This window comes from Rhinoderma darwinii, chromosome 13 (genome assembly GCF_050947455.1).
Source record: "Rhinoderma darwinii isolate aRhiDar2 chromosome 13, aRhiDar2.hap1, whole genome shotgun sequence".
NCBI classification, from domain to species: Eukaryota; Metazoa; Chordata; class Amphibia; order Anura; family Rhinodermatidae; genus Rhinoderma; species Rhinoderma darwinii.
In genome coordinates, this window is record NC_134699.1 from 24554096 (window position 1) to 24579249 (window position 25154).

At 45.5% G+C, this 25154-nt stretch overlaps 1 protein-coding gene and 1 long non-coding RNA gene across 6 annotated transcripts; one reads left to right on the plus strand and one right to left on the minus strand.

Annotated features, from left to right (window-relative positions):
- Window positions 1-11209: 11209 nt before the first annotated feature.
- On the minus strand, window positions 11210-16646 carry LOC142665588 (uncharacterized). Its single transcript, XR_012851526.1, has 4 exons — window positions 16575-16646; window positions 15051-15217; window positions 14061-14156; window positions 11210-11318 (listed from the first exon to the last, which is right to left on the minus strand). It is a non-coding gene; the product is annotated as an uncharacterized LOC142665588 (long non-coding RNA).
- On the plus strand, window positions 16489-25073 carry SP2 (Sp2 transcription factor). 5 transcript variants are annotated; one of them, XM_075845292.1, is made up of 8 exons: window positions 16489-16556; window positions 18571-18672; window positions 19970-20038; window positions 20684-21547; window positions 23199-23484; window positions 23631-23805; window positions 23927-24123; window positions 24218-25073. In XM_075845292.1, the coding sequence occupies exons 3-8, from the start codon at window positions 19976-19978 to the stop codon at window positions 24316-24318; spliced, it is 1686 nt and encodes a 561-aa protein (XP_075701407.1). In that variant the 5' UTR covers window positions 16489-16556; window positions 18571-18672; window positions 19970-19975; the 3' UTR covers window positions 24319-25073. The 5 variants fall into 5 exon arrangements, with proteins under 5 accessions (XP_075701407.1, XP_075701405.1, XP_075701408.1 ...); XM_075845290.1 differs by lacking the exon at window positions 16489-16556 and adding an exon at window positions 16733-16875; XM_075845293.1 differs by lacking the exon at window positions 16489-16556 and adding an exon at window positions 16733-16875 and having other exon boundaries at window positions 23930-24123.
- The last annotated feature ends 81 nt before the right edge of the window (window positions 25074-25154 follow it).

Sequence of the window (25154 nt, forward strand, 5' to 3'; positions counted from 1 at the left end):
TTCAATGTCAAAGTAACAAGTAAGGAATTAGATAAGGAATCTGAGTACAGAATCAAAGATGCCGTCTAGATCACAAGGGCAGGATGAGTGCCAGGTAAACGCGAGTCATGTTCAGTGCATGCAAAAAACAGCAATATTATGCTCAGTAAAACGAAGAAACTTTCTAAATACTGTTATTAACTTTTTTATTTTATTTCTTTCTTTATTTTTTTTCCAAATAATCTGCCCGCTACCACTTAGATTGAACATTGGCGAACCTCCAGGCTACTACATTATCCAGAATTCCCTCATATATATCTTATTGGAATTGCTCCTTATTTACAAGCAGGTGTCTCACAGTAAAGCAGCATGGAGGTAAAATCTCCCACAGCGTCCCTGTCAGTCAATCAACAGATACACATAGGTCTAAAGAAAGTCTCTGCCTGTTTGTTCATATACTGAATGCAGGCTGTTGTAAGTGGCAGCCAGAATTGTGAGGATAGATTTTCATTGCAAAAGTGAGGAATTAAAATTCCCCCCACTGCCGCGTTCTATAATGGGAACGATTCTGCTTGTGATGGGAGTGATTCAGATAATCAGTATATATTAGGGAATTGCTGACAAAGCAATTCATTGTTGATAAAACAATATATAAGTTTAGGATTATCCAAGAAGAACCTACACTTTATACGGTCCCTTTACGTAGAAAATGCCTTATATTTAAAACTTAAAATACTGTATTAAAGAGGCTCTGTCACCAGATTTTGCAACCCCTATCTGCTATTGCAGCAGATAGGCGCTGCAATGTAGATTACAGTAACGTTTTTATTTTTAAAAAACGAGCATTTTTGGCCAAGTTATGACCATTTTTGTAGTTATGCAAATGAGGCTTGCAAAAGTCCAAGTGGGTGTGTTTAAAAGTAAAAGTCCAAGTGGGCGTGTATTATGTGCGTACATCGGGGCGTTTTTAATACTTTTACTAGCTGGGCGTTCTGATGAGAAGTATCATCCACTTCTCTTCAGAACGCCCAGCTTCTGACAGTGCAGATCTGTGACGTCACTCACAGGTCCTGCATCGTGTCGGCACCAGAGGCTACAGTTGATTCTGCAGCAGCATCAGCGTTTGCAGGTAAGTCGATCTTACCTGCAAACGCTGATGCTGCTGCAGAATCAACTGTAGCCTCTGGTGCCGATGTGGCCGTCACGATGCAGGACCTGTGAGTGACGTCACAGATCTGCACTGTCAGAAGCTGGGCGTTCTGAAGAGAAGTGGATGATACTTCTCATCAGAACGCCCAGCTAGTAAAAGTATTAAAAACGCCCCGATGTACGCACATAATACACGCCCACTTGGACTTTTACTTTTAAACACACCCACTTGAACTTTTGCAAGCCTCATTTGCATAACTACAAAAATGGTCATAACTTGGCCAAAAATGCTCGTTTTTTAAAAATAAAAACGTTACTGTAATCTACATTGCAGCGCCGATCTGCTGCAATAGCAGATAGGGGTTGCAAAATCTGGTGACAGAGCCTCTTTAATATATTCCTCACAGAGTATATCACCTCATTCCCCTATGTCACGCTCACAGAGGTTTAGGAATCTAACATAAGGGACGATACATGGCAGAGTCCTTACAATTGAGAGTAGGTGATAACTTTCCATGACTAAAAAGTGGCATGTATATATTTATATCTAATTCTTCTTCTTATTTATTATTATTATTATTATTATTATTATTATTGATATGGAGCAATTTCACTAGCATTGATGTATAAATATGCTCTTTTCAACCCTTGGCGATAAGCTGTTATCTCTGGGGTAAGCCGTGTCTGGCCATATGTGAGCTTCATATGAAGGCCATACAGAATGGCTAACTGTTCTGGGTAAGGGAGGGGGATCATGAGTGTGAAACCCCTCTATGGGACAACCCCTTTAATATTTTATAGCATACTACAAATTCAAACTTCTTTCTCCTAGGCTAGCAAAGCTCTGAAACGCTCAGAGCTATGATGGAATAGGAGTGACAACCATACCCAAATAACAGTGCCTATAGAAGGTGTCATTTTTTTTAACCACTCAAGATGGGTATACAGGGGAGGATTCACTTTACAATCATTGCGCAAATTAACCAGTATAGTTTCAAAAAGGTTGCAAATAAAGGGATTGTCTATGATGAGATAGTGGTCTTCAGCTGACTCCCGAGACCCCTTGCAAACAGCTGATTTTGCCGGAGGAAATTGCCCTTGTTTGCTCATGCAGAGGGCGCTACAGGGGACATATAGTATTACATGCAGCCATTCAAATGAATGGTCATCCATGTAATAAGTGGCCAGACTGGATAAGCTTACCAGAATTTGCTTGCAGGGGGTCTTACTTATAAGTGTTTATATGTTTTCCCTGCAAAATGAAGCATGATATGACACCCATTTAACAGGTGTCTTCTATTTTAAAAGAGTTCTTGTATCCCTGAGAACTATGCTCAATGCGGATCTCAGATTTACCTGTTACAGAGGACCCCCTCTTAGGGTATGTTCACATAGAAACTCAAAAACGTCTGAAAATATGGAGCTGTTTTCAAGGGAAAACAGCTCCTGATTTTCAGACGTATTTAAGCCACTCGCAATTTTCGCTGCGCTTTTTGCGGCGTTTTTTACAGCCGTTTTTGGAGCTGTTTTCGATAGAGTCAATGAAAAACGGCTCCAAAAACATCCCAAGAAGTGACCTGTACTTCTTTTTCGCGGCCGTTTTTCAAAACGGCCGCGTAAAAAAACGGCCAGTCGGAACAGAACTCTGTTTTTCCCATTGCAATCAATGGGCAGATGTTTGGAGGCGTTCTGCTTCCGATTTCTCTGCCATTTTTCGTCCATTTACGGCCCGAAAAACGGCCGAAAATAGCCCGTGTGAACATACCCTAATAGTTTTATGTGCCCTATAGAATTTGACAGAGAATTAAGACAATCCCATTATTAATGCATACATGTCAGAACTATACGGAATGGATGGCAACAATAATACAGAGATTCGTTTTTTCTATGTAAATAGATGACATATGGCTGTAAGGCACTTGTATATAAGAGGCAAACTGGAAGCTATGACATGGACGTCATAGTTACATAGGCACACACATGCAAAATTGTACATAAACACTGTATCATCACACTAAACGCACTCCTGCCTGAACTGGCTTACGACTTCACGTGACTCCTGTGTACCTTACGCCCCCAGTTCAGAACATAAACCTGTCAGTCAGGACCTGATGCCACCTGTATTAAGGAGACATCTCCCTACACGCGTTGTGACTCAGCTACAAGTGGAAAAATCCATTGCAGAGTTACACACCATGTCACTCTCAGGTCACTGAGCCTGCCATTTTACAATGACCTCTATATGACTGCACAGACAGACTCTGATAATAATGAGTTTTCAGCATCTCAGTATCCAGTATCTCCTCACTGTGGAGAACTATCAGGACACGATCAGCCAGTGCTGGGTTTCTGTGTAATATGCAGTGATCTCCTGACTGCAGGCTATCAGGACACGATCACCCAGTGCTACGCTTCTCCACTTTTGCGCATAACATGGAGGAGTAAATACAAAGCCATTTTATAAAGTATAAGTATTTTTTTCTTCCCCATGGTGCTGGCAGCAGAAAATGCTGATGCTTAACAGCTGTAACCCTTGATGACAGCTCCCCCCAGCACCAGTAACTACTCCGTTCCCCTAATATCAGAGTTAAGGTGGCTATACATTTAAGGTAGATGTCGGCCCAATGCTATTCCTCTCGAGCATGCATGTGTTCGCATGGAGAAAGCTGCTGCCAGACTTATCTAATAACGATCAAAATGAGAGTGACGGAGCCGCGGCACATCGGAGGAGCGCTTTGACCGGATGGGGAGACACTGCACATGCGCCAGGAGGCGGAGTTCGGCAGAAGAGCCGGACGAGGGAAGAAGAAGCGTTTGAAGATGTCTGTGGACGAGTTGATGGAGCGTGTTCGGGAGATGGCGGAGGATCGCGGTCAGGACTGGCTGGCGCGGCAGGTGTTCGAGATGAGGTCGGCTGCAGCAGAGTCTGGGAGGCCGGTGAGGATTTCCCGGCTGCCGATGCGGCTGAGCCCCAGCCCAGTGAGGCCTACCAGGCGATGCAGGAGTGGGAGCCCAAAGCGGCGGGCGGATGGGAGGAGAAGGAAGACGGCTGGAAGCGAGGTGCAGCAGGAGTCCAGGTCTGCGGCCCGACGGGGTCCGGTGCGGAGTGGCACGTCGCCCATCAGAGACAGGCAAGTGGATGCAGTGACAGCCGGGGAGGGCCCGGTCCGGCCTCTTGCGGTGAGGGGTAGCCTGATGGTGTGGCCGGGGTGGGTGGCACTCAGCCACCGGAAGGTATGGCACCAGAGGAGGCGGTGGTGCGGCACATGGAGGAAGATGAGTGGGCTCCTGAGGCTACGGCCGGGGCCCCTTCCAGGGGGCTTGCGGCTTTGAGGACGGGTCAGGCCCGGGAGGATCGTTTAGATGATGTCCTTTCGTTTGCCCACAGGGTGGAGGTGAAGACCGGATCGGCAAGGCATTCGATGACGGGGACAGGTACCGGAGATCAAGGATGAGGACGGTCAGCAGGAAGAGGAGTCGAGTGGATCGTGACAGTTGATCCCAGGTGGTGCGAACGGGCACAGTGGTGGTTTGACTGTTCGGCGACGACCAGAGCGTGGCGTTGGAGTGGATTCGAGGAGGAGTTCGTCGGTGTATGGTCGGGAGGCTTTGTCGCCAGCACCGCAGGGTGGACGATCAGCTTGGATGGATGCCGCTGGTGGGAGTCGTGGTGATCCGGATAGAAGGACTGTGGAGCAGCAGTCGGAGTTGCAGGTATTGGAGCACTCCGGTGGACCAGGTGGTCGGGCTTCAGGAGGTGGCGGTGAGTGCTGTGGGGTGTCTGGTGAATTGGTTAAGGTGTTGGGTGAGGTTAGGGATCTACTAGCTACCCGGAGTGTTAGTTCTGAGGCAGGGGTTGATCCGGGGAGGTGGGAGCTTGGCTGTCGGTGGGTAGTGGGGCGGAGCGGGAGAAATGCTTGTCGCAGGTTGGGGAAGCATCGGTGGGGGAGGCGGGGATGCAGCGGGAGTGGGGTCGGGTCCCGTGGCGGATGTGGCCCAGCGGGGCTCTTATTTTCGTTTTCAGGTCCTTTGGGGGCTCATCTGAAGACCGAGGTTCGGGAGAAGATTAAAAAAGGGGAGTACGCTGAGCTTTTATCTCTATTGCCGTTGAACGAGTTCCCGGAGACTAAGGAAACGGACGGGGCGGAAAAACAGAAGAAGCGGGAGGAAGAGGAGAGAAAATGTTGTTACAGGAAAATTCCGAAAACGTTTGGTAATTGGCTGAGGGCTTTTTGGGTTTTTGCGAGTGTATGGGGGGCGAAGTATCCTGATAGGTGCGCGTCTTTGTTTTGCTATGTGGAGGGTATCTGGGATGCTTGTAAGACTTATGGGGGGTTAGAGTTGTGGCGGTATGATGAGCAGTTTCGTCAACGCTTGGCATCTTGCCCGTCTATGAGGTGGGACCAGTTGGACCTGCCTTTGTGGATGCGGTTGATGATGGCCCAGCGCTCGTCCCCCTTTCAGTCTGGTGCTGGAGGACAATCATCCGGTCAAGCGGCGGGTACCAAAAAAGGAGTTTGTTGGCCGTCTAACGACGGACAATGTAAAGCCGGGGTGTCGTGTCAATTTCGACACGAATGTTCTGGGTGCGGGGATTTGCACCCCTTCTCCAGATGCTTTAAACGCGCCGTCAAGCGGCCGGGGGAGTTTGGAAAAGGGGAAGACTCCGGTGAACCTCGGCGCGATGCTGCCGTGGCTAGGACGGTACGGTAATAGGCGGCATGCAAAGCTATTGCAGGAGGGGTTTTCGGATTTCTGGTAGTGGGGGACAGGTAGATTCGGGGGGTTCGGGTAATCTCAAATCGGCAGTGCAATTACCGGAGGTGGTCAGAGCCAAATTGGGCACGGAGGTGGCTCTGGGTAGGATGGCGGGCCCCTTTTCATGCCCTCCTTTGGTGGATTTGAGGGTGTCCCCGTTGGGGGTGGTTCCAAAGAAGGAACCGGGGAAGTTTCGGATGATTCATCATCTGTCTTTTCCTAAGGGGGCTTCGGTCAATGACGACATAGATAAGGAGTTATGTTCAGTGTTGTATGCGTCCTTTGATCGGGCCGTTGATTTGGTTCGGGAGGCTGGCCCGGGTGCTTTGTTGGTAAAGGCCGACGTGGCGTCCGCATTCCTTCTTCTCCCGATTCATCCTGAGAGTCACCATCTTTTAGGATGTTGTTTTGAAGGGGTTTATTTTGTGGATTTGTGCCTGCCAATGGGATGTTCATTGTCATGCTCCTACTTCGAGGCGTTTAGCACATTTGTGGAGTGGGTGGTGAAGGAGTCGTCAGGTTGTGATAGCATCATTTATTACCTTGATGATTTCTTGTGCGTGGGGCCTGCAATGTGTCATCACATTCTGGGCACGCTGATGGCGGTGGCTCGGAAGTTTGGCATTCCGATGGCACAGGACAAAATGGTGGGGCCAGTTTCCTGTCTGACCTTTCTGGGATTGGAATTGGATTCGGTGGCCGGTGTTTGTCGGTTACCGGAGGATAAGCTGTCTGATCTCAGATCCGAGGTAGCGAAGCTTCAGGGTCTCAAGTAGGTGAAGCTGCAGTCCCTTCAGTCGGTCCTGGGTAAGTTGAATTTTGTTTGCCGAGTCATTCCTATGGGTAGGATTGTTAGCCGGCAGTTGTGTACGGCGACTTCGGGAGTGGTGGGGCCTTATGTGCGGATCACCAAGAGTCACAGGGAGGATCTCCAAGTGTGAGATGCATTTTTGGTGTCTTTCAACTGTGTTTTGGTTTTTCAAACGAGTTTGGTGGATTCAGTGGAGTTGGGCCTACAGACTGATGCATCCGGTAGTGTGGGTTTTGGGGCCTTCCTAGGTGCTAGGTGGTGCGCGGCGAAATGGCCCTTTTCTTGGTCTGGTTCTTCGTTGCTGAGGAATTTGACCTTCTTGAAGCGGTTTCCAATTCTGGTGGCAGTGCATGTTTGGGAAAAGGAATTCAAGAAACATGGTGTGTCTGACAACATGGGGGTTGTGCATGCGATTAATAATCTGTCTTCTGGTTCTGATCCGGTGGTTTGCTTATTGAGGGTGTTGGTGTTGCAATGTTTACGCTTGAATTTGCTTTTCCGGGCTAAACATGTACCCGGGGTTTTGAACGTTGCAGCTGATGCCCTTTACAGTTTTCAGTGGGCGCGCTTCCGGGAGGTGGGGCCAGAAGCCGAGGAGGTCGGGTGCTCATTCCCTTCCTGCCTGTGGTCCGTGGTCGTGCCGTGATGGACGAACTGGTGCAGAATTCATTGGCGCCATATACTTGGAAATATTATGGCAAGGTCTCGGGTGCTTTTCTGGAGTGGCGGAAGGAGTTCGGGGATTCGGAAATACAGCCGGAGGCCCTCGAGGAGGCTCTTGAGGCTTTTGTGGTACACTTAGTGGAATTGGGGGTGTCGGTGTCTGGTGTGGAACAGAATCTGTCTGCCCTGGCCTTCCACTTTAAATTGGTGGAATGGGATGACGGGACCAAAGGATTTCGAATACGGCAGGCCCTGAAGGGGTTGAAGCGGCAGAAGAAGTCTGTGGACACCAGACGGCCGATTATGGCTGGTCTATTGGGAAGTTTGATTGGGGGCTTGAATGGGATTTGTCTGTCGGGCTATGAGGTGGGGTTGTTTTCGTTAGTTTTTTCTTTTGCCTTTTATGGGGCATTTAGGGTAGGGGAGCTGGTTAGTAGCAGTATGACCCGACCTGGGGGATTAAGGCTGGAGGACGTGTCGAGGGGTGAGGGGGCAGTTAGAATATGGCTACAGGGGTCAAAAACTGATCAACTTCAAAAAGGGGTGGCGGTGGTCCTGTCGGCAATATCTGATTCCCGGATCTGCCCGGTGGCCAGTTTTGAGGTTTTTCTGCGGGCCCGGGGAGCTGCTTGCCCGGGTCCACTGTTCATTCATGAGGATGGTGTCCCACTGTCGAGTTACCAGTTTTTAGCGGTGCTCAGGAAGGGTATTGGTAGTTTGGGGGCAAGGCAGCCGAATTTGGAACGCATTCTTTTCGGGTAAGGGCGGCTGCGGAGGCTGCTCACCTGGGCTTGGGAGTGCAGGAGGTAAAGCGAGTGGGAAGATCGAAGTCCGGGGCGTACAGGAGGTATGTCCGCCCTGGAAGGGTGTGGATGCCTTTGGTTTAGGGGGATAGGGGGTGATTGTGGGTGGGGCATATGGCTGGATGTCGGGTGACTTTGCTGTTGTTGCAGGCTCCTTTCCGGCTATGGCGTGGATTGTCAGGTACTCGTTCATCTACTGGGCTCATCGGAGGGCTGGAATTAGGCGAAATGGAGAGAGACTTGGATTTCCAATGGCAAAGTTGGACTTATGTTGGTTCGGCTACAGGGGTCTGCGGTGGAGTGACATGGTGAAAGAGGTGATTCGTCTGGCAAGAATGGTGGGTCATCCGAAGATATTGGTGTTACACGTGGGTGGCAACGATCTGGGACATAGGACGCAGAGGAACTTGATTCGTGCCATGAAGAGGGATGTGGTCCGCCTGCTGGGATTGTTGCCTGGAGTTCGGTTGGTCTGGTCGGAAATGGTGCCAAGGAAGGTGTGGAGAAACGCCAGGGACTTTGGGGCATTATGCCTCTCCCGTGGGAAGGTTAACAAGGAGATGGCTTCTTTTGTGCGTCTCCTTGGGGGTGTTGTGGTGCGTCACCGTCTGCTGGAAGGCGGGACGTCTGGATTGTTCCGTCCAGATGGGGTGCATCTGACGGACGTTGGCCTGGACATATTCAATGTCGGGCTGCAGTAAGGCTTGGTAGAGGGCTTGGCGTTGGTTGGGGGAGCTCAGCCGGCATGAGGTGTCATTCGGCTGGCTCTTGGCGGGGGTTAGTCAACATGGGGGTGTAGTAGGCTGAAAAAAGGGGAGTCTGAGCGCATGCTCACTCAGTTGTAAACTGGGTGGGGCATGAAGACCATCCCCTTTCTGGTGAAATGTTAATCTTATGTTACATTTTGATTGATTTGGATAACAGTTATGGGATATGGCTGGCTTTTGAGGGTATCTGTACGAATGTACAGATAAAGGTTGTATTTAATAAATTGCCTTGGCCAAAGTTTATCCAACATATGTCTCGGAGTGTTTCTTTAAGATTAATAAAGAAGCAAGTTATCCCATCCACCGGTCAAGATCCAGAATGTTGAAATTCAATATGCCCAACCCTTCTCTCCCCCGACATCTGCCGTTGGGGGGGAGTCGGGACGCTGCCATACACATTAGATGGCAGGCGGTCCAGCCAAGATCGACGGGTTCAGCTAACATACCTCTAATGTGTATAGCCGGCCAGGCACTGACTGACTGCTATTCTACCTACTCTGCACATGTCCAGAACACTGGATGTTGTGGGCATGCTGGACCTGTAGCGCTACTCAAACAGGACTGCATTGTCAAACTGACCGCAAAAAGTCAATTTGTAGATTTCTGCACACAGCCTTTGTTTCTCCCTGCCTGTTATACCAATGGCTAATAGGAACTAGGACAGTGGTGGACAAATAGTAGATTGGGACTGACTGTTAGACCTCAGGGCGTGGACCAGTGGATTTCAGGCTGTACTCTGCCTGCTCATAGTTTTTCTATTGAAGGGCTGCTTGGCGAATCATATAATCATAGAATCATAGAATCACCAGTGTGAGTCTAACTTCCTAATAGCTAATCTCTAGAACAGTGCAAAGGGGAGAAGCAGAAGAGTCATGTATGAAAAAGTAATAGCAGTGGCGCAAGTGCAATAATTAACTAAAGCTGGGTTTACACGGGCAGATATGTGCCCCTAACGAGTGCCGATAATTATAGGTTGTTCGGCTCTCGTTTAAAGGCCCTTTACAAGGGCTAATGTAGACTGTATGGGGTCGAACGATCGATAATCGAATGTTCGGGCCCCATACAGTTTACATAATGTCGGCAGCACATCCTCTGTTCAACCGGGGAGATGTGCTGCCGACAACGATGATTTTCAGCATAATCAGCCGACGAACGATCATTTGCTCGTTTGTTGGCAGATTGCCCTGTTAACACAGGACAATGATTCGGAACGTGCAAACACTCGTACCACCGATTATTTGCTCATGTAAATGGGCCTTAACTGTGGCTGCGGTCACTATTATGGGGGCAAAGCAAACTGAAAAAAAGAGCACACAAACAATTTGCAGTAGTGTCCTCGGCACGTCACATGTACCTGTCCTTGGTCCTCTTGAATATGACCTTACTCAAATGCCACAAAAGGTAGATCCAATACTAAAAACGTTTGTCCACTTCCGAGCTAGGAGCAGTACGTTTACAGAAGCTCCACAAAAGCGGGATCTCCTGACTACATCAGAACAAGATCACTTAGTGCTAAGGAACTTTAGAGTATATGGTAATCTCTAGCTCAAAATAATATTCTATTTTTTGTGATATAGTAGGTTAAGTTTCCCTTACACCTGGCCCAGCAGGCAGGAATAGTTTTCTACCAGTTCCCCTCATACACAGCCAGACATGGGAGCAGCTGTGTCAGGATTAGTGGATACAACAAAGGTAGATAATAGGTACATCCTGTGTGCAGTCGGCAGCCCTGAAATTAACAGGCAGCCTGTAATTCCAAAGCAGAAACCGCCAGCCAGGAAACCAGACAGAGCACTGGGCACAGCTTCAAACAGGGGTATTGGGGAAGAGTGGGGGGGGGGGGGGGGGCTGAAGAGAACAGAGGGGATGGGACAACACATCACACATAACAAGGGACTAACGCACAGTCCATTTCAGTGTAACCCTTGTCCAGATACAGAAGGAGTGAGTGTCTTAGTCAGAGTCATGATCGGTCTGTGCTTTAACCCCTTTCTATATGCTCTAGTAGGGACTATGAATGTCATAGAGGAGTGTACCACAGTTAGGACACCCCTCCATTCACCAGAGTGGAAAGCCACTGGCAAAGAGCGTCTCTCACTCTTCTGGACCCAGCCTGTCCAGGTATTACATGATCAGCCATTCAATTAATTGTCAGCCCAGCAGAACAAAGGGTCCAGACCCAGCAGCATATCCATATATGAGCCTGGTACTGCCGCTCTGCCACATTCAAGTGATCTTTAAAAAAAAATTAAAACACATGAGTAACTACATACCTGTAATGGTGGCAGAGTTGTAAACAATGCCACCTAGCATCACTTAGGTGGGGGTTAGACTCCAACTTTTGGCAAGAAGCTTATATCGTATTGCTGCATCTGCATGGATTTCCATCTACAGTCCAAAAATATAGGTTACAAACCGTCAAATCAATGGTGCCATCTGAGGCATGCTCTTTAATGTAATATTCAAATTATTTTATTTCCCAATCTAGTGCTATGTGTGGAGCTGAGAATTTTTAGATCTTTTCCTGCAAATGTCAGTACACACAATTGTTCCTTAATGTCACAACAATATATGGAGATCACCCCTCCTAATTTCACATGTCATAACTCACCAGGAATGGAGCAGCAACAGGCTTAGGCCTGTATTGAAGATGTTCCCAGGCACCTGTCCTCCAACATCAAAGCCCCAGGCAGCAGCTGAAGCCGTTCTAAACCCCTATAACTCCAGGCTCGGAGTACTCACCAGTAATATATCACTTGTGCACCTGGAATATTAATGGCAAGGTACCCCAGTATCGTAGTGCTCTATGCGCAATAATAGATAAATCAAAGCAAAAGAAAATCCCCAAATTATTTTATTGAATTTCATTTGATAAGATTAAGGTGAAATTAATGTCAATCTATCTTTTTGTTCCGAGTCATAATCTGTGTGTTTTAGGTTATACACTTATCTGTTGGGAATAAATCCATGTGGTGTAAACATATCAGAAATAACATTATGGGGTCTGTTAGATCGTACACTCACCAATTCCCCAAATGAAGGGGCTGCTGCCGTTACAGAAACCATTAACACAATTGGTGCTTTCCAGATATATCTGTCACTGGAAATCTCTGACACACCACTCGTGATAGTGCAGCATTGATTCATTTGTATATCAGAAGATGCATTTTAACAAGAGGAAGAGTAAGGGTATGTTCACACGCACTGTTTTCAGACGTAAGTCGGGCATTTTACGCCTGAAAAAACAGCTCCAATGGGTTTTACGATGTTCTGTTCCCACGAGGTGTAATTTTACGCGTCGCTGTCAAAAGACGGTGCGTAAAAAGACGCCCACGTCAAAGAAGTGCAGGACACTTCTTGGGACGTTTTTGGAGCCGTTTTTCATTGACTCCATTGAACAGCTCCAATAACGTCCGTAAAATACGCCGCGAAAAACACGAGTAGTTACAAAAACGTCTGAAAATCAGGAGCGAAAACAGCTCCGTAATTTCAGACGTATTTTGCTACTGCGTGTGAACATACCCTAATAGTCTGTAGTAACAGGTAGAGAGTGACGCAGGTGAAGTCAGGGTAGTAGTGACAGATAGCAGGAGGAGTAGACATGCAGGTGGAGCTGGAATGACATTAGAATGTTGGCAGATTGTTTACATTTTAGAAGAGTACATAGAAAATATTTATTTTTATTTTTTTCTGCACACAATGTAACATAAGTAGTATTGTTAGGCCCCATGCACACGACCGTGTTTTTGCGGCCGCAATTCCCCGGAAAATCCAAGGGAGAATTGCGGCCCCAATCTTTTCTATGGGGCCATGCACACGACCGTAGTTTTTGCGGTCCTTGCACGGCCCGGGAGCCCGGACCGCAGAAAGAACGGGCATGTCCTATTACGGCCCGGTTCTGCGGTCCGGGCTCATTGAAATCAATGGCGGCGGCCATGTGCATGTCCCGCGGGCGGCCTGCGGCTGACAGTCCGCTGACAGTCCGCAGCCGGCCGACCCGAAAATCACGGCCGTGCACACGGCTACGGCTACTAGGCCTAAAATATTAGTGAATTTCACTACATGCAACTCCTTAATATTAGTCAAGTCATTTCCACAGAAAGAAGGAGCAATTGCAACATGGAGTAAAAAAGATGTAGGTAATTCAAGATCCCTGTGGTTGTATCCAGAGCAAGTAAGCAATCTATAAGCTGTTTTCTGAATCTACACGTGCATATAGAAGGGATCCCCAGCCTGTAGCTCTTGCAAAACTACTACTCCCAGCATGCCCCTGACAGCCATCAGAACAGGTTGGAAACCACTGGCCTATATATATATATATATATATATATATATATATATATATATATAAATAAATGAAAGACAGCAGCACTCTGTAGCAAATCCCACTACAGTGACGGGTGCACAGCAGATAATCCTGATCCAAGGTTTGTATAATATATTAAGAATTTCCGCAGCACTCGAATTTAAGCAAAAAATAAAGTGCTTTATTCAATCGAATGCAGAGATGCGACGTTTCTGTCCAGCCTTCGGACCTTTCTCAAGCATGCTTGAGAAAGGTCCGAAGGCTGGACAGAAACGTTGCATCTCTGCATTCGATTGAATTAAGCACTTTATTTTTTGCTTAAATTCGAGTGCTGCGGAATTTCTTCTTATATATATATATATATATAATGCAGGACATTTTAATTCCAGATGCCCAACCCTAGGTTTTAATATATTAGAGGAACTGCAGATAATTCTTAATATTTTTGGAACTGCTGTCATATAGACTAGGTACAAGATTTATAAGTATATAGTCTTTTTCTCTTTAATAAGCATTCATTACTAAGGAATGTTGCCATGTAACTTTTAGACAAGTAGACCCTATGTTTCAGGAAATCAACATAGGCGTGCACCTTGCATTGAAGACAGATATATATCTTTCTGCTTTATGGGAGATGACAAAATCCACTCAAATTTATTGCATTCATTGAGATAAAAAAAGAAATACGAAAAAAACCAGTTTTTCTGCACATTGGTTAACACCCTGGGGTAAGGCCTCTCAATTTTATATGAAATAAATGTAAACTGGCTTTTCATCAATATAGATTCAGAACTAGAACCATCACTTTACCACATACTACCTACCGGTGACTTGATGTCAGGAAAATCTCAGATGAGATGTCATAGAGTCATATCTGAGCGCAATTTAGTTGAACTGTAATCTTGGCAGCTATGGACAAACTGAGAAAGAAGGGAATTCTGTTCTATCAGTAAAAACAAAATCTGTGATAAAACCGCAACCAAAAAACGCATGTATATATTTTGCGTTTTTTTTTTCATGCACTTCGTCATCTACTGGCGCCATATTAAAGATTTCTATTGGCTCATACTGTAGCCTGACATCCTGCAAAAAAAAAAAAAAAACTAGAATGTGCCTTCATATAGAGTACAGCTCCGTGTCTCATTTCCCGCATGATGCCGTGCAAGCGGTAAAACATGTCGGAGGGAGGGGGCGTGTTATTGTTTGTAAACTCAATATAGGGGCTGGAGGTTCGGACATTTAGACCCTGATGTACTAATAAAGGCATTATGCGGCGCCTTATGAATGTCTGTTTATAAATATGGTTGAATAAAAATACATTTTTTTAATGGCCTATTAGACAAGGGCTGAATCACTAGTGGGGCCAATGCCCTTTTGGTAAAGGGCACCAGACAGCAGAGTGCCTAGGGACTCCATGTGCCATGGTACAGGCATCATGAACCTGGCAGAGCTGTGTGCACTGAGCTTGTACCGTGGCACACAGAATCCCTGTGGCTCCATACTATTGAGCTATAGGCCCTCCATGTGTCACAGTAGGGTGCCTCTATATGGCACCATATTACGGAAGAGATCTCCATACTACGCCATTCCATACCGAAGTTCGAGAGAAAAAACTATGAGTACAGAGAGGACCCTATAGACTTCTTAGAGGTTGTACAGAGCCATAATACGCTCGTGTGTGAGCCCTAAAGGACAGGATCTCGCAGAACTGGATCATACATGTGTTTTATGGGGTTCTTGGTCCCCCTAGTGGCCATTTTATAATGTCATCTTATCCAAACAATGCACAATAAACACAAAATACCTCAAACTACCTTGAGAATACTACTGTAGCCCAGTCAGCAGATTACGGTGTCATTTCTAGCAGCATGTATTCTGTGGATTCGAGGGCTCTTGCCAGTAAATGGGCCTATGTTCAACCAATGGTACAAGAAGTGCATCAGCAGAGAGATTCCCTACAGGCTTATTATCAGAATGACTCCTGCTGGGAAAAAGGACAATTTCAACTTTAATGTTCCAGCAGAAAACTGCTCACGATGCAATTCCATAATATAATATTAACAGTGGTTGTGAATCAGTGCTGTGGATTATTCAATTTATTCTAGGGGACTTTACGTAGTCTATAAAATCATACACTTAAAGGGGTTACTCAAGGCAACCCCTTCTTCAAAGCCGACGATCACCTGATCGCCACTGGTCTGGCTGCAGAAACCCACAATGATCGGCTTATTTTGTTGAAGGAAAGAGCAGCCAGCCATACATTTCCCCATCAGTGGTCACGGGAGGGGAAAGTTAGTATTACATGTCCATTTAGATGAATAATCGGCTATGTAATACACAGATAGGCCAAGTCCGCCAGAGCATCTCCTAACCCTGGCTATTGGGGGATCCCAAGAGGGTATCCCCCTTACATAAAAAGTCCCCATGGCCTAATAGGGCATATTGAAAGGGTTTGTCCAAGCGAGACAACCATGCTGCCCCACAGAGGATAACATTAATAAGAGTGGTCACTTAGGCTCTGTGCACATCATGATTTTGCAATATGTTTAATGTATAGGCCGAGAAAAGCTCCCGATGTATACAGGCAGGTCACTCATGGGCTCCCATGTTAAAAAAACAACAACGTATACTTCACGGTAAATGTTTTTTTGCAGGATCCCTCGGGATGGAAAAGCGTAGCATTTCCATATTCCAAATACCAAAAAGTATACAACGTATACGAGTGCAACAGAGGCCAAGGGGACATGTTTTTGGCCTCTGTCGGGCAAACGGACGCATTCAGTGTGTACATCGGAAGCTTTCCCGAAATATGCTCTAAACATAATGCAAAATCGTGATGTGCACAGAGCCCTAGTCTGTCAAGTATCCCAATAACACCTACAGGAGTTGTAGTGGTAGACACTATCCCCTGACAACAAGGGATGAAAGAGATAGAATTATGAAGGCTAAACAACATTTTTAACAACTTGACTGAAGAGGACATCTCGAGGAACTATATTTACAGGTGGGCATTCAAATTTTAGGTGGAAATAGCAGTAAACTGTCCCTAAAAATGTCCCTTAAAATATAGCTCTTGTGAATCAATTTCTAACTAGCCTACACACTGCTCAGTCTCCAACAACATGGCGAAACGGCCCACAGCTTGGAGTCAGAGCGGTAACATACAAATCACTCTCTAGTGGATCTAATAATGCAACGCCCCTAAAGGCTACAGCCAATCACGTACTGTTGCCAGACATTTCCTATTGGCTCCCTATAGAAACGGTGAACTACACAAAAGAGGCGCTTCCCATACATTCAAAACAACTTTACATTGAAACGTAAGGACAACTATTTACATAGACTTAGTCCTGTGACTCCATAGTTTACGGAACTAGTTCACGCCCAAAGCATGTGATGGTAAAAAGCCTATTTCTGATTGGGGATTTCCTATGTCCATCAGGGCCACTAATCAGCATTCTTATAGTTGATTGGCTCATCTGCTTGTCTATCTTCCTACGGCTTATCGGCTATTGGTAGCTAAGTGCGTCACTCCGTAGGGGGAAGCGGATGGTTGGCTACGTCGCTGCAGGTTGGGGTAGGCGGAACACTGAGTTTCGGTGTGAGCTCGGTAACAGGAGATGTCGTGATAGATAACGGGTGAGTTCTATTGCTTCCGGTATGTGCGTAGGGTTAACGATAAAGCCGCCAACTCCTTTTTTTCAGCGGACATAGGGTGGGGCTGACAAAGGGTGCTTCCGGGGAGTGGGCGGGACTGTTGTAAACAGGATGTTCTAAATTCTGACACTACAAGGAAAGAACAGTCTTGGTGTAAACAGCCAAGTCTGGGCCCCAAGAGCTTGCGATCACAGTTAGTGGAGCATAGGAACAAGAATAAAAGCAAAGTGTTAAGAGTCTGCACTGGAGATTATCTACTGTACGAGCTGCTGGAGCGATCATTATAAACTAGACCCGTCACATCTAGAACTGTACATGATCTATTTACCTATACAACAATAAGAGTCAATGCAAATCCTTGCGAAACAATCACATCAGCTGTTTCTTAGTTATATTTGTTTGAGGTACAGCTGGGTGTCAACAATATGGCCTCCATGTCATCCCACATGAGTTGTTCTACACCTTCCTACACTCCTGGTTGATGGATCTATCACATCTATCTATCTACACTCTCTTCTATCTATCTATCTATCTATCTATCTATCTATCTATCTATCTATCTATCTATCTATCACATATCTATCTATCCATGGTCGGAGCTGTTTATCTTGCGGGGGAAAAAAAATTGGATCAGATTACAAATGCAACCTGCCTAATCCAAGTTTCCCTGACAGAAAGTCTACTAGTCACCATAAACCTAGAGCAGACACTATTAAACTTTATATTCAGCCACCACTTTTTCTAGAAAAGCTGGGGAACAGAGATTAGGCCGGCCATAACCGGTTCTACTGGGCTGTCACCCAACTCCTACTTCCATATCACTAGTAAAGCAACATGGAGGCAGTAATGATGAGGGTTCTGCCATCTTGGTTGCCACCCAGCATTCACACATCTGGTTGACCAGGAATGTAGTGTCACGTGATCGCCATTGCTCCCCGATCTGGCTCACCGAAGGGTGTCCGGAGCAGGTGACCCCCCTCTTTGAGACTAACCCCTTTAAAAACAGTTTTCAGATGTGCAGAAATATTTTCACATGGGTTGGATAAAACTTGGTAGAGTTTATCAAATCATCCAGGGGCTTTCAAAAGTTCAGTGCATGCCAGATAAACCGCATTTTAGCGTAATTTACTGGTATTGTTTAAAGTCACATCGCAAACTGTATGTAAATATGTATAACTTTGGCTGAAACCGTTCTAGAAAAAGGTTTCCATTGAAAATCGATTTGCAATATTGCATGTAAATCCTAGAGCGTTATTGTTTGTTTTTTAACTACTGCTGTTGTCCCCGTTCTCTTTCTCCTTCTAGACCTTTTACACTGGACAATTATCGGGCAAACGAGCGTTCACAGAGCGCTTGTTCCAGATCATTGCCCGGTGTAAACAGAGCAACGATCAGCCGATGAACGGTTAAAACCCCGTTCATCGTCTGATTGCATTGTATTAAATGCCTAAACTATTATTATGTAAACCAAGAGATGTGATGCCGACATGATAAAAATGTATGCGGACGAGCGATCTGAGTAACGAGCGCTCGTCCCCATGCATAGCTGTCTTGTTGATCGGCGCTCGTTTACGCAGCCCACAACCTTTACTGTCAATTAAGAAATTTCTTTATCTTCTGAATTATTTGTTCTGCATTAAAAGGGAAGACTCAGGAATGCCATTTATTATCCCACAGATAGATTTACTTTATAAGAAGACCTTGTGAAGAGAATCCATTCACTAAGATGAACCAGCTGATACATTGTATTTACTAGACACTCATTAGCGTATAGCAAAGGTCAGTATGATAGATGTTATTACTTTGTATCTCTTTATACCCGGTCCTGGGCTGCGTGCTCTAGTGAACTTCATTTAGCTGTGCTTTTAATGCAGGTGTGTGTTGCGATCGTCCTCGTTATACCTACCGTGAGAGCTTCACATTTTTTACAATTCTGTACCATAATGACATCCTTGTCTTCAACATTATTTATAAGAATTTATGTAGAAAAAGAGTATGTTTACCTTCAAGAACTATTTTGCAGTCTATAGCTAGAATTAATTTACGTAAAAAGTTGTGAAACTTTGTAAATACATTGCATTACTTATCTTCTACGGATCCTGAGTTACAGCCTGTATTATAGCCCAGAGCTGCATTCACCGTTCTGAAGGCTTCAGAGCTGAAATCTTTCAGCATTCTCTGTAGGTTCAATTTCTGTTCGGAGCTTACTCTGGTGCTTTGAGTTCTAGGAAGAGTTATTTTTTCACCAGACACGGTACAGTAATCTGACGTTGGAAAAAGTTACTGTCCCTCTGCATTATGGGAGATCAGCTAAGCTGTAAGAATTGTGTCTAGCTTGGTGTTTGTTCCCAATGAAGCCCGCAGAATTGTCAGTGCAGCACTAGGATATAATATAGGCTAAATATAGGTAACGCTGAATTATTACAAGATAAGTAATGCAATCTATTTACAAAGTTACTTCATTTTTTATTTTTTTAAGGGAGATTATATCTGTATATAAATTGTATACTGCTGTTCTAGTGTGGGCATGCTACTTAAAGAAGGCCGGACTGCTCTCTTTACAAGTCTGTTTTAGTAAATACTTGTATTCCCCGTGAAATAACAATTCTGGAATATATTTTCTTAGAAATCTGTGTTGTGCTGTTCCTCTGTTATTCCTCCTAGAAATTTATGCATAAATGAACAAGTGGGTGTTACCATTTACCTTGTCACAGAGGCGCGTCTCTACAGTCTCACTCTGTGAGCACTGATTGGACAGTGTCAGTCTGTGTAGGGACACACCCCCAACTGGTAACACCCAGTTGTCAATTTATTCATATTTTTCTAGAAGGAATAACCGAGGAACTGCACAAGTTCTAAGAAAATATGTTTTTGTAAATGATTGTATTTCTCATGCATATGTCAGGAGAACAAACTAGGTCTCTTTAAATCATTTTGTCCCAGGGGGTCAGCAGTTGAGGTTTGCATAGTGTATTACCGTGCTAGCATTTAAATATTTGGACACTGGCAATCCAAAAATGTGTTTTTGTTATTTGTTCAATGAATGCTAATCTATTTCCGCTATTGTTTATTTCAGTTCATCATGACTGCAACCGCTGCTGTAAGTCCGAGTGAGTACCTGCAACCAGCCGTCTCTGCTTCCCAGGTTAGTTTGTTTTATGGATGTGATGGTAGAAACGGGACGGAACGCATTGCTGTTTATTTCTATGGACTGCGGACAAGCTGTACACTGTGCTAGTCAGGTAACTGGTGTCTCTTTTCGTAGGCTGTAAAATACTTTGGACTCCTGTATTACTGGTACATAAGAGGAGGGTTAGTATACAGGAGACATGGAGCACATTCCTGATAAACGAAACCCCGCTGTTCATTCTATATTGTCTTTATTGTGCCAACCCATCCTGCAGCACTTTGGAGAAGATAGAACTTATTGTACAATTAGTTCTATTATACAGTGATGTTGTTCCATTAAGGACCAGTTCTAGAAACAGATGACTATTTTGAAAAATACAATAGATGTATGTAACTTTTTTTTTTAACTGGGCCTTAGGCCTGTGTACTGAGGTATATGTGCCGCCATAATACAGCATTTGATGGAACATGGCACTATTCTGGGTGGTACATTAGGGCCCCATAGACTTCTGCAGGTGCTGTATTGCGGCTCAGTACAACTAGGCGGCTGTATGAAGTCCTACTACGGTGGGTGTATGAGACCCTAGGGTTATTTTTGTCTATTTTATAAGGTTGATAACTCTTTGCCTTGTAACAAGGTATTTATTTTCTTTCCATGTAGGACACACAACCCTCTCCTTTGGCTCTCCTGGCAGCCACATGCAGTAAGATTGGTCCCCCGGCAGTTGAAACAGCTGTGACTCCCGCTATACAACAACGGCCAACCCGCAAGAGGCTGATACCCATAAAACCTGCGCCATTACCTCTGAGTCCAGGAAAAGCAGGTTTAGGACTTTTATCTGCCAAAGGGAATGTAATCCAGATTCCACAATTGGGGACAGGAAATGGGCAGCTTTACTTTACCATACAGAACCCAGTGGGCAAGACCGGTCGCTATCAAGCTCTGCAAACCTCCCCTCAGTCAATTCCACAGACTCTGGGCGCGCAGTTTCAAATCATTAATTCCAATGATGGTGGAACGACCCTTCAGCTTACCCCAGCCTCCAGTTCTACAAAACATGTGCCCATAATGCCTGCCCCTCCACAAAAAAACAGCAATGTTATGAAGTTGACTGGAAGTTCTTGTAACAACCTCACTTTGGCTTTGCCTCTCAATAATATGGCAGATTCCTCCTCCGAAATGAGCAGTCAGCTTGTTCCTAGCAAACAGAGTAAAAAGCCTCGTAGGAAACCCTTTATACCAGGGCCGACACCTGGCTCTCCTACCCAGGAGCAGGTGGAGACTGTGTACATCGAAACAACTGCAGACAATATCCTGCAAGCTGGAAACAACCTGCTGATTGTCCAGAGTCCCAATACCGGTCAGCACGCTCTACTTCAACTTGTCCAACCCAAGGCTGAAACGCAGTTGGTGCAAATCCCACAACAGGCGCTGAGAGTGGTACAAGCAGCCTCCGCTACGCTGCCAACAGTGCCACAAAAATCAGTACAAAGTGTCCAAAGCTCAGAAGCTATTCCCACACAGGTACGGAGACCAATTTTATCTATCTATGTATGTGTCTGTCTGTCTGTGTAGTTCTTCTGTAAATTATTACCTCTAGTTTGTTAAGCCCTGTGGTTCGATAAAGTGAAAATAAGGTGGTGTTGCCAGGACCCAGACTTTGTTTGGTGGACCCTTATTTTTTTTAAGGGTGTATTCACACGATGCGGTCTTACCACATGACTTAAAACAGCAGTGCAAAAACTAGTGGAGTTTTACCGCGATTTGCCATCGTTTTGCAGTGTGGTTTTTGTTTGTGCGGCAAATGTGAATACACCCTATATGTTCTAGATAACAGTAAGCTAAGGGCACCATTGCAAACTTTGACCAATCTGCTGGCCTCCTGATTGGGAGTGGGCTATTAGGAGCTTGTCTGACCATGTGACTAGATCCATGTTTTTTTTCTTTGTGAAACCAATCGCATAGTCACTCTTGCCAATACCACCCAACAGCTTACTTGTTACTATGTCCTCTAATAGCTGCTCTAATTTAAACAGGGCTCTCTGGGGTAACATTCTCCTTAAAGGGATTGTCTGGTAGAGAGAACCTGGTCCGATACGCTATTAGGGAACTCCTGAGTTGATAGAGGGGTCACCCCAATTCAAGACCCTCTACTATTAAAAAGCGTCCATTGGTCTGGAGGACCCATCACATGTAAGCACTACAGGACAGTCCAGTGATTTCAAGGAAACTGTAATGCTTATTTTTACCCTGTGGTGGCGCCGCAGTTGATTTAAACACTTGCGACAAGATTCTCCAAAAGATAGGATATGACTGGGGGTCCCAACAGCGGGACCTCCTGTGATCTGTTTATTGTTGTGGGACCGGTCTAACAAAAAAGGGTTTGCCAAAATTGGACAACCCCTTTAGACGTCTAGTTTCTGTATGCTTTCTCTATGCTATCTTAATTTTGCATAATCTCAGAGAAATATGGCCTTTGTGGAAATCTAGAAAGGCAGGGCGTTCAGTTAACCCTTTAATCATTACCGTGAATCTCGTAACCCCTAAATTTGTGTTGCGTTTCCTGGACAAAATGCTGTAGAAATTAGGAGCCAGTTAAAGAAGTGGAGCCAACGTTACTTTGTTTAGCAGTCTCTCAAAGATGAAGCCTCACTTCACAAAAGCAATGTATGTGATTCGTTTGTTGACGGGATGGGTGCATTTTGTTTATTTTTAGTCAACCCTCATACAATGTTTGAGCGCCACCGGTGCTGCCCGTCAGTCTCTGTTGCTGTGCAGCAGTGATGACGTTACGACTACTCGCACGCAACTGGCTGCAGCAGTCATAGGCGGGTAGTTGGAACGTCATCTCTAATGGATAGCAACAAGGAGCGGCGGTGCTGAAGTGACGGGGGATTTACCAGGTGAGTAATACTTACTTTGCTATTTTATCACATCCCCTGCTTGCAGCCATTCTGTTAAATGTCCCAGACAACCCCTTTTAACAAATGCTCGTTCTACTGGAACTACTCCAAAGACACCATTGCTCCATTTAAAGGACTGTTAACCATTTATCATTTCTGACCACAGTTCGATGAATGGAAACTTCAGTTTTTATAAGGATCAAGTCTTTGATTTTTTTTGTTTGTTGTAAGGCTCTGCTGTTTTTTCTAATTTTGTACTTTTTTTTTCACAGATCTATTTCCGCACATCAACAGGAGATCTACAGACACTTATGGTGCAGGAATCTACACCTCAGCCGTGCTCCATGGGAGGCACAGGGTCTTTGCAAACATTATGTGCTACTCCTACAAAGAAAAATGTCACCCGCAAAGAGCGGTCCTTAGCCAAAATTGCTCCTGCGGGGAGCGTCATTAACCTGAATACAGCACAGCTGTCATCCACTGCCCAGGGCATACAGACTATCAGTATCAATGGAGTCCCAGTGCAAGGTGTGCCTGTTACCATCACCAATGCTGCAGGTGTATATCCCAGTATGATCATGTAGCCAATCAGAAACATAAGCTACAGTCCTTACCTCCTGAACATTTAACAAATTAATATGATTTGCTTAATTATCCTTCTATTAAATGAATCAACGCACCCTTGTGTTTGTGTATCCAATCAGGGCAACAGCAAATCAGTGTGCAGAACGTGTCCAGTAATAACGTTGCCATCAGTGGCCTCAGCCCTTCCCAGATACAGCTACAGATGGAACAGGCCTTGTCTGGGGAGCTACAGCCGGGAGAGAAGAGGAGGAGGGTGGCCTGTACATGTCCAAACTGCAAGGACGGGGAAAAGGGGTGAGAGTGTTCACAAAGCAGAGTTGTAGTTGTCTGATGCCAGTTAAATAAGTGGCACGGGTGGGAGGGGGGTTGATGGAGGGGATTATTGTGCTGAGGAGAGACACTCTCTCCCTCTCAGCAGGTGGGGTCCCCCTGGCAGGAAGAGGCACGTGTGTCACATACCTGAATGCGGGAGAACATTTCGCAAGACTTCACTCTTGAGAGCCCATGTTCGTCTGCACACCGGGGAGAGGCCATTCGTGTGCAACTGGGGAATCTGTACTAAGAGGTTCACCCGCAGCGATGAGCTGCAGAGGCACGCACGCACGCACACAGGTGTGTGGCGCATGTACGCACGCATGCTCGTGTAAGGCACTCTGTCCCACATATATGACATGTATACTGATTTTACTCTGCTGTCCCTGCACAGGTGACAAGCGCTTTGAATGTCCTCACTGTCAGAAGAGGTTCACACGCAGCGACCATGTCAGCAAGCACTTCAAGACACACCTCGCGCCAAAGAAGCTGTAATGCAAGTGAAAACCCAACTCTGTGGGACCCCAAAATATGATGCCATTGCGTTCCATGTTGGAACTCCTCCAGATATGTATGGGCTACCCTAAAATAACATTGTCCTGTGTATGGAACTTCAAGCCAAGAACGCTAGTAGTAATGATCCCTAGAGGCCATTATACTGCTGGTGTGTACCCAGCAAGCAGATGGTTGAATTTTCATGGCCACCATGAGATATGTGCTGAGGACAAGGTGTCCACAATATGTTGATTACAGATCCGCTCTGTATATCTGCATCATTGAGTAGAGGACTTTGACAGCAATAGTAAATACTATGCTGAAAACGTGAAGGATTAAGCTGGGGGAGAGCGTGTATACATTTACCTGACGCCAACTTGGTGGCTGGACCAGAACAGTCCCATGTTTTACATTGCTCTCCCCGTTAAAGGAAGGTGCCTTAATATCTCCCCTCTTCCAATATTCTTGAGTGTAAGAGCTTTATTGTACTTGCGCTATTCTTGTTTCCATGTTGTACTAGAGAAGCGGGTGTGCTGCAATCATACCTGCTCCACCAGATGCCAGGCCAGGAATTCCCAAAGCTTTCCATAATGAAGAGGCTGGAATCGCTGCCCACTGAACATTCTTATATTTGGGCGTTTGTGCCAGAAGATCATTGTTCTTTTCTCTTCACAGTGTGTACGACATATGTTGTATTTGCAATATTAGCGATCACCAAGCTTTTAATTTAAATAAAAGAGGGGATTTAACTTGAACACATTGTATGACAGAGGTGCAAGTGCTAAGAGCATCTTTTTATTTCACTTTGTCATGAAAGCCAGCTATAACTCACTGAC